At 36.0% G+C, this 16,207-nt stretch overlaps 1 protein-coding gene across 2 annotated transcripts in view; it reads right to left on the reverse strand.

Annotated features, from left to right (window-relative positions):
• The window catches only part of SKAP2 (src kinase associated phosphoprotein 2), a 119,586-nt gene that overhangs the window by 29,353 nt on the left and 74,026 nt on the right, over positions 1-16,207 (reverse strand). For both annotated transcript variants that reach the window (XR_001519609.3, XM_015618765.3), the window contains exons 7-9: positions 10,367-10,491; positions 9,401-9,464; positions 8,891-8,995 (exon numbers count right to left, since the gene is read on the reverse strand). Coding sequence is in view for 1 of the 2 variants with exons in the window: in XM_015618765.3 (XP_015474251.1) it covers positions 8,891-8,995; positions 9,401-9,464; positions 10,367-10,491 (294 nt within the window). In the remaining variant the exon portion in view is untranslated. The remainder of the gene's footprint in view (positions 1-8,890; positions 8,996-9,400; positions 9,465-10,366; positions 10,492-16,207) is intronic.

Consider the following 16,207-nt stretch of genomic DNA (forward strand, 5'->3'; position numbering starts at 1 on the left):
TTACTGAATTATCTGAAATTGCTGTTCAACATCTACTGACGGAAATGTGTAACTTATCAGAGAATCACACAATCATTTGGGTGTGGCGTAACCTCTAGGATCATCTCATTCCAACATCTATGCCATGGGCAGGGACAGCTTCCACTGGATCAGGTTCCTCAAAGCTGCATACAACCCACCCTAACACACTTCAAGTGATGTGAGGTATCTACAACTTCTCTGGACAACCTGTTCTGGTGCCTCACCACCCTCGCAGCAAAGTATTTCTTCCCAGTATTTATTCTTAATTTTTAAGGAAATAAAATTTGAGAGAGGTTTGCAATCAAGATAAATTCAGTTAGCATATTTTTGGACAACAGAAGCATGATTCACATGCTAGGATCCACCGGCTTTCCGGTAGATAATGCTTTGTTTTGAAAATGTGATTCCTTCCTTTAATTCCCAGTTTGATGTTAAGATTCAAGGGAAGAATAATTGTTACAGATTGCTAAGACAGAATGCTTCCACAATCCTAAGATAGAAGTATTGGAACATCTTCTTTAAGGATATTGTAAGTTCCAGAAATCTTAAACTAGTTTTCATTAAAACACAAACTCAGAATTTTTAGGTGGAGGAAAAAAAGATCTTCTAGGAAAAGTTAGAACCTCAAAGAAAAGGACTGAAAACAAAATATCCACTGTGACAACCATCCCCTTTCTGCATAAGAAGACTGTCCTCCTATCTTGCCAACACAAATCTCACTGACTCTTCAGGCTTCTTAAGAAAAGATTCTCCCCTTTGCTGCTGAAGCTTATCTGTGTGCCTGCACCCTGCATTTCCTTGGGGCATCCCTCTGTCTCCTCTAGGGCACAGCAGACTGCCGTATCTTGCCCTCTCTGCCTGGTCCACTGTATGGTCTAGGAGACCCTGCTGACAATTTTCTTTTCCTAGAAGCAACCATCTTGCTTCTTTCAAAAACTTGTACCCAGTCCAGGGAGCAGCAGCAAAGACAAGGAAACAAGCAGCCTTGTCCTGTGTTACCTTCTTTATATATGTGTAAACTAAGTATGACATCTATCGCAAACACAGTACACTGCAACACACAACCAAATCAGACATATATGCATACAACCGGAAAAACTCTTGAAGCTCTGGTTAATAGATAGTATTTTCTTAGGCTAATTCTTTCACTTTGAGAAGAGTGGGAAGAAAAGAGAGTAGCAAAGTGAAAGGAAAAGACATATACAGAAGGATTTATGCTGATGCATTTCTTAAGGCTAAAAAATTCAAAGCAGATATTTGTATCTACAGTAACAGAATGATTAATTCAGCCTTTAGAGCCCACCTTGCTGGGTCTCATTTGAGAATTCGGTTGTACAAATTATGGTTCCTTAATAGCTACCTTGTGGAAACCAGAAAAGTTGAGAAGCGATAGCCTGAGGCACCATATAACCTCTGGTTGCTCGTTTCTCAAAAAACTCTATCTAACGGTTTTAATAGCCTGATATGCAGTCATTCATCACAAATTCAAAAAATTAAGATTCTCTGACCTATCTATATAGTATTTATCACATTTCTACACAAGCAATAAAATGGGCCCAATATTTATTTCTGTTTTCATAAATATAGATAATACAATTGACATTTTATTTCAAACTTGCTAAACTGCAGCAACTCCTCAAATTTATGCTTAATAAATGATCTCACATAACACGACATTTTCTCTGAATGTTTATATTAAGTGTATTGCACTGCTTCTTAATTAGATAAAAACAGTGCCACAATAGAAAACTTTACTTTCAAAAGAATACACTTTGGGTCCACAACCCGTTGAAGACATGCACACATAACAAAGCTTTTTTCACATTTAACATTCTAATTTTAACCTTCTAATTTTAAGCAAGTAAGTTTTAAAATGCCACTAGGCAGTAGTTTATTTGGTGGTGTATTTTTTGTTTGCTTTGGGCTCTTGGTCTGATTGGATTTTAGGGTACTTCTTTTTTGAAACCTGAAATACATAAATAAATTTCAACATTTTCTAATGTGAGACTTTGATAAACACAGCCTTTCCAACATGAACTCCTTTGATTTATTCTAACAGTTGACCACAACATCAGGAAGATCACTTCTATTTTCTCCACCTGTAAACTCTGAAATCTACGAAGCCTGAAACATCTGAAAACTATGAAGTCTCTCATGCAGTTTCAAGAGTGGAAAATAAATATCTGTACTTAATAGCACACACTTTCCGTTCACTGTAGATACTGTAATTAACTGCTTTGAATCTCACAACTGACCAAATTTTCTGCAGCAGAGGTATTTCACAGAATAAAATATAAACAAAGAACACTATTCTAAGAGTATTTATCAGTGGACAAACCCACTCTGAGTCCAACCAGTCAATATACCTTTCACATGCAAATCAGACTAAATATGAATACTCAGTTATTATTCCACTTTTACTGGCCTCCTCACTTTTGCAAACGTGTGTGTAATGAGGGAGCAGGGGGTGAATTGCACCATGGACAGTAGGCTTTCTGACAGCTATGGACCACCTGTTGTTCCCAGACAGACACTTTAAAAGAAATGCAGAAGAGCCTGTGAACCTTATTTTTCCTCACAAAGCCCTGCCACTTCCCACTCAATGGTCATCTCTTTTCAGCTACACCAGATTGTTTTACCTCCTATTCCATCACTGACATCCAAAATCAATGGAAAGAAGGGCTTCCTCTTCAGATGTAGGATTACAGTAACTGAAGATAATGCCCAAGCTCTTGTGGCAAAAAAAAGCTGAAGTCCAGGTATCAAGTTTCTAACCACCTTGTGGATGGAATGTCTTTAAATATCTGTCTGGATTCGTAACTCATGTCTCGTGAGCATTTAGTACTAGCTGAAGGATAACTTCAAGGCATATAAAAATCCCATAAGAGTACTGCCTCAAAACCCAGTGACAGAATTCTGACATCAAATTTCATCAAAGCTGCTGGAATTCAACAATATCCAGTTCAAAGAGATTTTTTTTCAATCATTTCCATGTCTGACACTTAGCAGATCCCAAATCCCAGTGATCAATACAACAAAACAACATGTCTTGGACCTAAAAAATAAAAATTGTTTTCTTTATTACTCTTCACACTGAAACATAGTTCACATCTGCTTTTCACTGCTCTTGTATTACTTTAATTGCTTTTGAATTACAGCTGAGTAAGCACCCTGTAGCACCCCCTTGTCCTTATGCTGGTACTACACCTATCAGCAAGACAGTATATGCAAAAATATTCCATTTAAACATTAATAATATAATGACTAAACAGGTGAAAAATACTTCTTAAGAACTCTGAGATTGATATGAATATTAATTTTTGGAAAAAAAAATATTGAAGAATCCTCACTGTTTTAAAAGAAAAAAAGTCTGCTGCTGTGTTCTTGAATCTGAGAGGTGTTTTCATGGAAACTATTCACAAAAATTTTCAAAAATTACTTTGAAAACTTACCTTCAGTACTGTCCTCAAAAATGCAGATCTTAAACACAAGTCTTTTCAACTTCAATTATTCCAGACCCCACTTATACTTTATACTTTGAAATAATTTACTAATTAAAAGCACTTAGAATTCCTTCTGTTGAAAAAAAAAATGATAGCACATCAGCATTATATACAACTTCTGGATGAGAACTAAAGAATTCCTTAACTACTGAAGGCAAGCAATAAACACCGCAAGGAATTTGGGTCATACGCCAAGATATATTATATAATGACTTAGCAGCAATGATCACAGGTAATATCTCAGACTCCATAATCACCCATGTCTCTGCTGACTTAAACCTACTCCTCTGGTTTGCAATGACCAATTAACAGTTTCTTACTTTAAGCCTACTGCTTTTAGGAACTGATTGTACAGCTGAAAGGCACAACTGGGACTGCTTGGCACTGAACGCTGTGTTTTGGCCCACATACCATGACTGTTCTATAAGAAGCAAAGGTGTTCTGCAAAAGAATTTCATTAACACAGTGCTGTGAAATCTTGACTTCTAGTGTCAAGAAGTCAATATGACATTATATCTTGAGAAAACAAATATCTGCCATGAGTGATCATGACTGACAGATGAAACTCAAACTCCACTATATAATCATTACTTCCTTCTCCCCAAGAAGAGGTAAAGAGAACATGTTCTTTTCCACTCCCCACCTTCATGCTCATGAAAAGGGTACAACATCATAAAAGAAGTTGCTTCTTCAAAACTGTAACAGTCCAGGAAGAAGAAAGGATGAAGATGGTATTGTTATTTTGCCTAACTGCAGCAGTTCACTGTTAGGAAAAAGTAAAGCATGAAAGCTGTTTAAAGAGACAACTATAAGAAAGAAACAGGATGTTCATTCTTCATCTTCAATGTCAGAAATGTTATGAAACAAAATCAATATATTTTTTAAACTATTTTAAATGCTTTTTTTTTAATAAGTAAGCAAATTGAACTGTTTCTTTGCACAGCACATTTCTCATTGCATGAAAGTTAAGACACTTCTTACCTATTCCTGAACTTTGCCTTAGTTACAGAGTTTCCCTACCTAAGCCTCCAGCTACACTGAAAAACAGAATTATTGCCCAAACAGTTTGTCAGAAGATAGATAAAAGGAATTAGAGGCAAATGCTATGTTTCTTATACACATCTAGATGTGTATAAGAAAACAGAATTATTGCCCAAACAGTTTGTCAGAAGATAGATAAAAGGAATTAGAGGCAAATGCTATGTTTCCATTCCTGTCATCCTGTGTCCAATCAGAGACTGAATCAACCCTCAAATGTAATTTATAGAAAACTAAGAAATTATGCAAGTTGTATTGGCTGGAGATCACCACAGAACTGGATTCCAGCATCCTTACTTCTTTCTCACCTGAAAGTTCTCTGTGTAATGGACAGGCTAAAAAGAGATGACACAAAGCTCCAATGCCAGCCTTGTGTCATACTACATTGCTTCAGGATTTCCAATGCTACCTCTTCTGTAAGGGCGGGTTTTACTTCCATGCAGCAAATAAGAACCACCAAAATAAGAATCAAAATTTATCTTTAGAATCATTTTAATGGAAATTAAACTGTATACCATGGAAAGTACTGCTATAATACAAGTTTGTGAGGAGAGAGGGAACAAAAGAGAAAAGCCAATACAAAATTGGAAATTAAGATTTTAGCCTAGGTTAACACCTCTTTTCTCCTGTTGGTTAGAGTGTGGTAGCTCACTACTACTCAGCACACAAACTGAGCTGAGTTTGAAGAAGGGATTAAGGGGGCAGGCAGTAGTTGGCATTGCAGTTTGGGGTATGTGCTTCACACAGATGTGAAACCACAGAAGACAATACTGAAGGCCCTTAAAACTATGTCACTGAAACCTCAAGTTAATAAAAAAATTCTGTCTTCAAGGGCTGTAACAGACGGGAACATCTTTAAAGCTGGCACATTCTGTTTTATGACAAGGGCAACTCCATTGTTTAAAACACCACTGAGCTAGAAACTCTATGCATCAACATAGCTCTATCCAGAACACAGACTTATTTAATGCTACAGTTTTATGTTACAGCTTGTAACATTCAGCTGTGGACTGCAAAATTATATGTAGTGTACTAAGGTAGAAAATAAATAGCTAATTAAGAAAAAATGGTCTTTTAACTAACAAAATTTTTCATTTTGCTTAGCCAAGTTCTCCTCCGTGACTTTACTAAAAACCAAAAAGACTAAAGCCTAGTTTGCTGAAGACAGTATAAAGATTTATTTTCCTGAAGAATCTTTCAAGGAAAGTTTTACAAGTTGGGAATTCTTTGAAAGTTCTGATGGTTTTGACTTTACCTGAATAACCACAGCAAAACACTGACTAATACTGAGAACCATGAAAATTATCCTTCCATGGTAAATATGAATTTGTATGGGCTATTAAAGAAGAAAGTGACCTAACAGATCAAAAGATTAAATTTCCCACATCTCTTTGTACCCCTCCCAACTATCAACCTGCCAGCAGACAGTACATAGTGTATACCACTGAAATCTATGCTTTAGGCTAATAGACTGTTGGTATTCTGGATACTGGTTTGAACCCATCCAGCTTTTGCTTGGAAAATTCATCTCCACTGTCTCCTGTCACAAGGAAAAAAAAAATAGCTAAGCAATGAGATAGCTAGAGAATACAGTGTCAGTCTTGATTACTGCCACAGTTCTCAAAATTCCCCTAATTTCAAAACAGTGCAAAAATTTTCATATCCTTTTTTAAATCCAAAAACTCTTTCTTCAAATACCAAACCAAGTATTATCAACTGAACCGGCTTCATTTCCTTCTGAAATGCTGGCATAAAGAACACTGGAAAACCACAGAAATGCAAAATTTTACTTACTTGAGAAAAATCAAATTATAACCAAATAAATGGTAACACAGTACAATGAGCTGTGCACCTGAAATTCAGTATTTTTAAAGCTAGTGGATCTGTGAAAACAGAGTATTAGAATCCTCTAACATGAATATGCTTTGAGGATAAAAACAAAGTGGAGATTAATTTCTTTTCCCTCTTCACAAGGATCTATCATGCTTGCCTTCTGCATACACCAGAGCCTAGCATAGCTTTGCAGCTGTACAAATAATTTTTTTCTGTTCTCTTAACAGGCATTCCAAATTTTTATTTGTTCTGTATTATTACGCCAGGTAAGAGCAGGGATAATGATGCTCCACCCTTTGACCATGAAAGGAAGAAAGCATAATTCATTTACCTGGGAAAATAGAAAGGACAGCCAACTGTAATTAAATGCAACCAATCATGCCTAATTAAAGGAGACGAGACCAAACTGTAGTTTACCCTTTTACCATCAAGTTTAGGTGAACAGCTATACAAGAAACAAATAAGGCCTACTCCTGTGAGGTTTGTCAAGCAGCATTTCATCTAACACACTTCAATATGATATGGATTAAGAAGAAAAGGACTGCTCTAAGGCCTCAGAGCCACAAGTCTGTAATTCCATTTAAGTATATGATTATTAAAGCACATTTATGGAAGAGAAAAGGACAAAATAATCACCTAAAATCCATTTCAAACTTATGCTTTATTTTTACTTAATTAAGTCAACACGTCAGAGTTAAAACTAAAAGCTCCACTGTAAAAGGTAAAATGGTCTTTCCTGAGAAGTTCACAATTTAAGTAGGTGAGATGGAAAAAACACACGATAAAGGAAGATATTCTCTCCTTGATAACAAGAAAGTGAAGCACACTCCGAGATCATGGGGAAATAAATGAATTTAACTAAAAACTGAAACAAAATTTCTTGAACTACCCCTTCTTTGTGATGTTACATTTCAGGTTTATTAGAAGATAATCACAATAGGCAATAGCAACTCCCAGAAAACTGTCATAAAAATGGGATGGAAGTGAAAATACTCTAAATTCTTATAGAATCACACCAAGGCAGCAATTCAATGAAGACAGCTCAATGCAAAGAACTCAAAGTCTATATTAACCAATGCCCTTCTCCCAGTATTTTATGTATCACTGCTCCAGATATACTTACTATCTGACATTCATATGAACAGGTAAGCTAAGTGAAGCTCAAAAAAAGAATTATTTAACCCAGGATATATGTAGAGTTTCTTTAACAAAAGCACAAGCAAGCATATAAGAATGCTTTCGGTAAGAATCTGTTCAGCATCCACAAAGCACTGTAATAAGGTTTGGCTGTATCTTGTAGCTATAAGATTAAGCCCAGTAATGTAGTTTTTATATTCACTACAGAGAGTGTTTCAGCATGCACAACACATTGCATGTCATTTCAGCAGAACATGCACTCTGTGTTGAAGTAGTCTGGGTCCAATTCAAAGATATTGAACAATGAAAAGAAACAGCTCAAACATATGCAATTTAATATCATAATTTTATGATACTCATTTTCATGAGGAACTTGTTTTTTCTCCCTTTATTCACTGAAATGGCCTTAAATTGAAAATCAAGATGAAGTGTAAAATGTTCTTTTCTCCAATGGTCAGAGCATTCTACCTAATAGATACAGAAAGTTAGTCAGCATCACATGACACAACTGATTTTTCCTCTCAAATTATTGCTGATAATTGAACTGCTCCAAACAGCAAGGGGTATAGAACTCTATTTCATACAGAGTGATTATTAACTGTCATATCACTTCAAAGTATCATTTGTTAACAAAGATAACTGAAAAAAATATTTTTTTCATAGCCTCTTAAAATTTAATAAAGAACAGTCACCTTTCTCCTAGTATTTGAATGTCTATAATCAAGACCTTTTGCCAAGCTCTTTTACTTTTGTTTTGCCATCTGGCAGATACTGTTGGGCATTTAGAGCCATAATCATTTGACCACATTGGAAAATCCACAGTAAAAAGTTTCTGTATAATCATAGCCATGCTGGAAAACATGAAACAGAACAGTGACAATACTCATGTTGCTTTCCTTGCAGTTCATTTCCAGAATCCTTTCAAACACATTGCTTTCTTGCAGGATTATAATACCATGTATTAGGCAGAAGCTGGTAACATTTGGAACGATAGAGAATTTTGCTTAATACAAATGCCAAAATAAATACAGAAAAAATAATGGGCATGTTGCTGGAAAAAGCTGTAAAGCTTTTCAATTTTTTAATTAAAAAAAATTGCATACCAGAAAATGTTAATGAGCTGAAAGTCCCCTGAGTTCACTTCTACACATTCTGTGCTATTTTGATGCCCCTTCTAAAGAAAACTGTTCTCACTCAGAACTGAAGGCATTCTTTTTTCAATGCCAGCAAAATCTGAAATCTAAAAGTATCTAATTTGTCGTGTTACTTTACTCACTTTAAGCTGCTCAGTTATCAAACTGGAAGTAGAGAAGACAAGATGATCACAAGTCACACAGGAAGAAAGAATTCAACAATACCTTTAACTTCTTCATAAATGCTATCATCTGTCAGTTCACTGCTCACTTGTCCAACATCGTCATATTCCTCTTCCTCCTCCTCAGGAATAGTATTAGATCCTGTATCTATGTAACATCAGTTTAAAAAGTTAACATTTAGTGGAAAAGAATGCCATAGCAGAAATTTATGCAAAATAAGAACAATTCTTCCATGACCTGCTCCTTCCAATACATTCTGCTCATGGTTTTTTTTATGCCATTCAAGGGATAAGAAAGATTTCATATGAAGGAGACTGTATACAGGAGAGCTTTCAAGATAAATAGTATTCTGGGAGAAAAGCAAAAATCTCGAAAAAAGAGAAAAGTCATATAAAAGCTGTAACACAATTGAAAACTAGAACTTGCTACTCAAAACTTGGACATGTGGGAATTCTACATGTACCTAACATGACAGATACGTAAATGGACAGAACTACTGTCACTAAGCAATTGTATTGGCAATAAAGGCAACTCCTTTACTGGCTGGCTTACCTTGAATTACAAATTTGACTTGCTGTACCCATTCCTCTGCTTCTTTGGGAGTGGCAGCTGTAAACTATTAAATGTTTATTAATAACTACTAGCAGTAATGACAAAAACACAACTACAATTTCATTAGCAATAAAAAAGAGGGACTGTAACATTCCCGTCACTTCCTCAAGAAACCATTAGCAATTCTTTTCATGTCTTCTGGTACTTTTCTTGCAAGGATGCTTCTTATAATGTACAGCTAATTTTGACAAATTTACGTAATTGAAGGAGAGGATGATGGATTTGAAACTCTGATCAGCAGCTGGCAGCTGTGCAGAAAAAAGCTGCTTCTCTTCATCAATGTCAAAGCCAGAACTGATGAACAAAATTTGCCCTTGACAATTAGAAGACACCCATGAATTTCTTTAGACTGCTGGGTACAGTTTTCTTAAAAATGTTCTTGTCAGACTCCAACACACTACCTGACAGCTTAATTAACTGGCTTTCAACCGCAATCTCAGATATTTAAAACTTATTAAACTTACATTCCATATTGATGTCTGGCTGATAGATCTCTGAATTGCACAGCTGATATGTGTCTTTTTGTAGGTTTTCCTTGAAAAGCCATGACCAATACAATATGTATTTAACACTGATACATATTTTAACTTTTTTTTACTATTTAATTCGTTCAAGAAATCACACAGACACACTATACAAGAGATATTAAAAAGCTGATATTGAAATGACCAATAGATAAAGATGATAGATTTCCTTGCTCTTGACCAAAAAGATAATATTTGAACATGTACATACATATGTTTAATCAGATTTTTTTTCCTAATATATGAATATACAATATAAGCAAGCAGGGGTTTCCTTTTTTCATTAAGATATCAGTGACAGTTGTTTCACTGAAATGTTAATTCAGTAACTGGAATTGTAACAGCTTTGTCAATTAAATTTCAAGTCAACATAAAGTCCAACCTGATAAATGCGCTTATCTGGAGCAGAGATTTCAAAACAACAATCTTTCTTTGCATCCTTCCGAAGGCTATTATTCATTCTGATGGTGTAGCCCTCTAAGGCAAATTCACCTTTCTGTTGTTTGTCTGTTGGAGATAAAAAACAAAGTTAGTGCTTCATTTACAACAGTGAATGTAAGTGGCTCAGCAGGTTATCGTTTATTCAGATTTTTTTTCTATTTCATGAATTTTACAAAGAACGGGGAGGTTTTTAGCAAAATGATTAAGTGATGCTTCTAGAGATAAAGCTTTATTTTAAGGGAAGATGTACCCAAAAGTACATTGTTCTGTAGGATGCCTGAGGAATTCCACAGGGGGATGTTTGCAGATGGTGGTCTTATTTAGTAAGAAGTGCATGTTATGACACTTGTATCTAGGGAAAGCCAAGAACTGGAACTTGCAAGACACGTTTCCTATAAATCAGTGTCTCTTTCAGGTTCAGTAAACCAATGGGAAAACCTGTCTAGCTAAGAACTTGCTGAGCTCCCTCCTAAACTAACCACTTCACTCAAAAAATAAACTTCAAGCTTCTTTTTAAGCAATTGGAAAAGCTGCTTTTCATGTTCTCCCACCCACTCCCAGATGTGTCTCCTTTCAACATGGCAAAAATACAGAATGAATTTTGTTATAAATTCAGGTGTGTGCGTCTGTGTTCATTCCAAAAGCATTTCTCTCAAAAAACAGCAAATGTTTAATTAGCTAATAAAAGTACTGAGCCCTACCACAGTTTATTAGGTACAGCCATGTGGTTGTTTTAAAGACAATTCTACTTTTCAAAGGTTCTGGTTTATAAAAGTATCACTTACAACAGATACAGCTTTAACTACACTGCATGTTGTGCAAGCAGCACCTGCGCACTCCTTTCGAGCCCTTCAAACCAAATTCTACATCAGATTTTATGTGCTCCAGCATATTTGGTGAATATTAAAAACAAACCAAAAATGTAAAAGTAATTAAGTTTTGCAATTTCTGCAGATCACAGTGCAGCATTCAAGTGAAGACTGGCATCACAATTCACATTTTGCACAGGCAAACAAAGAACGAAGTGCAGTTGCGTATCAAAATCATGCCATTTAGTGTGGAGGTTTTTTACATAGAAAAGCATTAATTAACAATAAGCACCAGGCACAGCAGCAAAACTGCTTTAAGTATTGCAGAATAGAACATAGGTGCAAATTGAGCACCCATTGCTTACATTTGTCAACAGAAGGAAAAAACTTCTACAGTAGATAAAATAGGAAAACTATCATCTTCCAACAAGTTTTCGTCATATTTCTGGAAATTTAATAGGAAAGAAAATCTGTTTCCATTCCTGAGAGGGTAAAAATTGGCTAGCACAGCAATGTGAACATTAATGGACATAAGGGCAGTCACCAGTCAAATACTCTTTTTAGTAATCTTATATGCACACAGACACATACTCTCTGTCCTTTCTCCTTTTTATGAACTCTCACCCAGGGCAAGCAAATACCCAATAACACAATTATATAAGAAAATCTAGGGCACTATTCTATTTTCATTTCTGGTCCCTTCCCCCATGGTAAGTTTCATTCTGTCTTAAATAAGTATTAATAATATAGTACTAATATTTTATATTTGCTCAATCCTCCACCCCTATTTCAAACAGCACACACATGCAAAATTCATGAAATCACACCAAGGTAGGTATTAGAAATAATAACTTGCAATAGGTTAACTAGGTTCCTTTTAATGAAATTCTTTTCTGCCTAGGACTGTTATTGTTCCCTCACTTGTGACCTCAGGGAGAAGATGAAGTGAAACACATTAATTTCTCACTCTCCCATGCTGGAGGTTTATCAAAACCCTAGAAGATAGGAGCACGCAGGCAGAATAAACAAACACCAAGTTCAAAAGGTAAAAACATTTTGTCAAGATAAAAATGAGGCAAGTATTCAAATTTACTCTCTTGGATTATTTCTGAGACTGCTTCTCTGTGACATGGATGATCCCTTTTATGGTAATACACTTTTACAGAGCTAATCTAGAATGATCTTTGCACTGGTACTCGTTCTTTCAAAGAGCATTGCAGTTAAACCGCAAAGACACTGCACTTTGGAAGGGGATGGTGCATGGCATCATCCAAATATCCCATTGATTGCTTTTCTGTTTATACTGTTTTTGTCTTATCTCTCTGAACTCACTAGTTTGGTGCTAATGAAAATTACCAGTAATATATACATATATATATATATATATATATATATATATATACACATCCTTTGCTATTATGGTCTTTCTGTGATCATTATAGCAATAGACTAGACTTAGCATTGCTACTTTTATTTCCAATTGTCTTAGCAGTAACCTCTGAATAACTAATATTCACTAACCTGAATTAACTAGAATAAAGTCTAGTGTGGTGCATGTGAGGAAATTCTAAGACAATGAGGTACTTCACAGCCCTGACTCAGAACCTGTTCAAGCTGAAAGGCTCAGTATGAATTCACACTCCCTGTGGCAGCAAGCCAGAGATAAGACCCAGTCTCTCCTGAGGAATGGCTCCACAATTACAGAATGGCAGAACACAGGTCAGCTGTAGCTCAGCTGCCTGCCCTGGTGGTGACAAACAATGGAGGTTTACAAATGCTATTTGCTCTTGCAGGATACACTTTTTCAGTTAGGACTGGAGACCAACCCCATCACCTGAGCACCATGGAGCAAACCGTGACCCACAGCAGGTGCTTGACCAGGCAGAGGAGTCAGGAGCAGGCTTGAAGGCAGAGCCATCCTGGGATCATCAGACTCAACAATCACCTCGACTTCACTGCTTGGCACAGGCTTGCAGCTAAATGGGTTTGGACAGACCTGGGTGTTTGGTTTCAAGATGCCCTGTGAATTTAGGGCCACAGCGACTCCTGTGAACTTTCACATCATGAGTTATTTTCTGGAGACTGTGCTTTAGGGAGAATTAAACAGCTTCTGATATTTAAAAGCTTTGAAGAGGTAAGATTTTAATTGAAGACTTAAAATTAGATACTGTTAGTTTTTATAGCAGGAGTCAACAGTAGCTTCAAGAAGCACATTTACATTACAGGTATTTAACTTTCATTTTGGACTCCCAAATCATAGCCAGAGTTTTGTTGAAGGAATACAACAGCATATTTAGGAAGAACTAGGGAGATATATGCTGATAGAACACACTTCTCTGAAGGACAATAACATTTATTGCTGTCTTTTATTTTCTCAAGATAGAGTTTTTCCATTCAACAACAGGAAATCCTTAAGCTGTCCCAGAAAAACATAAAACAGAAATGCAAAAAGTGCAATATCAGTCTTGTAAAAATAAAAAGGATTGTGAACATCATCAAGCTTAAGTTGTCCCACAATGAAGCCAAATCTCATTTCAGCATAAGCTGTCCTTTGCTCTCATCTGCTTATCCTCCTCCCTCTGCTTCTTCCCATGTCAGGCACAGAACAGAAAAATATATCTGGGTCTGTGTAGATCATTTTGCAACAGGAATTTAAAATCATAAAAAAGTAGTCCAGCAGAGAGGAGAGTCAAGCACTAATTATAAGAAAAAAAAAATAAAAAACAAACCAAAGCTAGTACACAGAAATTTAAGAGAAATAAATATGGGGGGCTGTATTTAACACAGAGAAAGTTCAGATCTGAATAAAATGTGAAAGCCTTTAAATATTTCTCTTGCATATAAACTTCATTCATCCTAAAAAGAGTTAAAGTTGTTAACAGAAACAGGGCCAATATTATATTGGGTAAAGAGAGTCTCAAGGGAAACAGGGAAAAAGCGTTTTGAAGTAACCTTGCGTAACTAAGTCCATGGGAACATTTGAAACAAAGAAGGGTAAACCTTCAATGAGATCTTAAAATTACTGGGTTGTAAATTTGAGGCCTAAGGCGATGTGCTTATATTATTAGCACATGCAAAAAGAATTAGTGCATTCTGAAGAACAGAGAGGACTCGGATAGTAGAAAGGAAAGAAGTTACAGAGAAAGGCATAAGGAACAAAGGCAAACAGAAAGATTTCAGAGAGTGATAAAGTATTTATAGATACTATTAGAATGTATAATTTAACTCTCTTCATCTTGAAATTAGGAGTCTGTATGATTTTACAGTTTACATGGCTTCACGCTAAATGTAGTTTCACATACTTTTCCATGTGCAGGATGTCTGCTATCTAAAAATAGTTCAGTGTAAGTATCTCCAAAATTGTAATTCCTTTTCCAGCTTTTGGAACAGTCTTTTCCAAATGCATGCACTGAAGTTCTTCCCTTCTCTAGACAGCAGATCTGAAATGGAATAATTTTCTTTTCTTCTCCTCCTTCTTTCCTTTAATCTAGTCCCCTGAGAAACTGAAATTGTGAAATAACTAAGAAATGGAGGCAGTGATTTAGGACACTGAATTGCTTATATTCTGTTTGCTTATACCCAGTAGTTGTTTTTTAAATAATGCATTATTAGCAGCAAGTGTGACTCTTGAGGTCTGAATTTAACAGTCTCACAGCAGAAGATCCAGTACACATTAGATAGATGCCTTTGATTGCCATCACCCTGCTGATGCAAAAGTCCTGGTGAGCATGTACAATTTGCTTTTCTGCCCAAATAGAAGTAGTTCACCACTGGCCTGGTCATCACTATGTTATTATTCCAAGAAATCAAAAACTATCATGTCCAGTTAAAGCTAAAGAATTTTTTTTAAAAAATAAACTCGTGGCTTTTCTAAAAGCCTCTGAATTATACCCCTCTTTAACATCATATTACTGGCAGGCAGGCAGATACCATTTTCAAGTTATAAAAATGAAAATAAATTTTTAGTGCCCATTAGCAGAGGAAAAATTACCATAATGTTATCAATTACTGTCTTGCTAAACATTTAGCTGATCTCTCCAGTTTGCTGAGACAGAAGGGCATATAACATTGTGGCCTAGTGAGAAAGAAGTAATGAAGCCATTAATTCAATCATTTATAAAGCAACAAATTAACTTTCCTTATTCACATGCACTTTGAGGTCTGGAAGGTTATCCATACCATCTCAGTGTCTGAGGACACAGGAACAGCCAGAGATCATATAGAAAAATGATAGGAAACCAGGGTACTCAATTCAGAGTGCATGGAAGGAAAGAAAAGAGAGGACTATAAAAGATTTATGTAAGGAAAGACTGCAAAAAGGAGCACCAGGCAAGCTTCTCAAAATCCCACCCAGCTCTGACATTTGAGCACACTCCTCTGCAATGTTGTGGGCTACGTGCTGGCAACGGATACCACAGCACAGGCATAAATACCCACGTGCTTCCCGCAATACCTATTTCTGACATGTGATTAGCTCAAACCTTTAAGCCTTGTTTCTCCATCAACACCATTTATCAGTGATCAAAAGAAAAAATGTAGGTGATTCACTTAGACTTGCCCATACTGCAGGGATAAATTACATTGTTTCACCACCCAATGCTACACCAAACGTAGGAGAAAACAGAAGAGAAGACAGGAAAACAAGACATATACTGGCCTGCAGGCATCACAACTGTTGAAAAGATGCTTGTAGTTGTTTAGGTGAACATACAGACAAACACACAGTCATTTACTGTATTTCACTGGCTTTATCTTACACTATATATTTCTGGACTAGGCCTCACATTTTTCATCATTTATCTTGGAGTAAATGATTCTAAAACTCTTCCTTACATGTTTGTGAGCTTTATACAGTTCCACAATTCTTGCTTTTCCAATGCAAAAAGGAGAAAGTTAGAAGAACTAAAACTGTTTTGGAAACAACAAATCCATATAAATAATAAAAAGGCATCCTATAGCCTCATTTTTACCAC

Source organism: Parus major, chromosome 2 (assembly GCF_001522545.3).
Source record: "Parus major isolate Abel chromosome 2, Parus_major1.1, whole genome shotgun sequence".
NCBI classification, from domain to species: Eukaryota; Metazoa; Chordata; class Aves; order Passeriformes; family Paridae; genus Parus; species Parus major.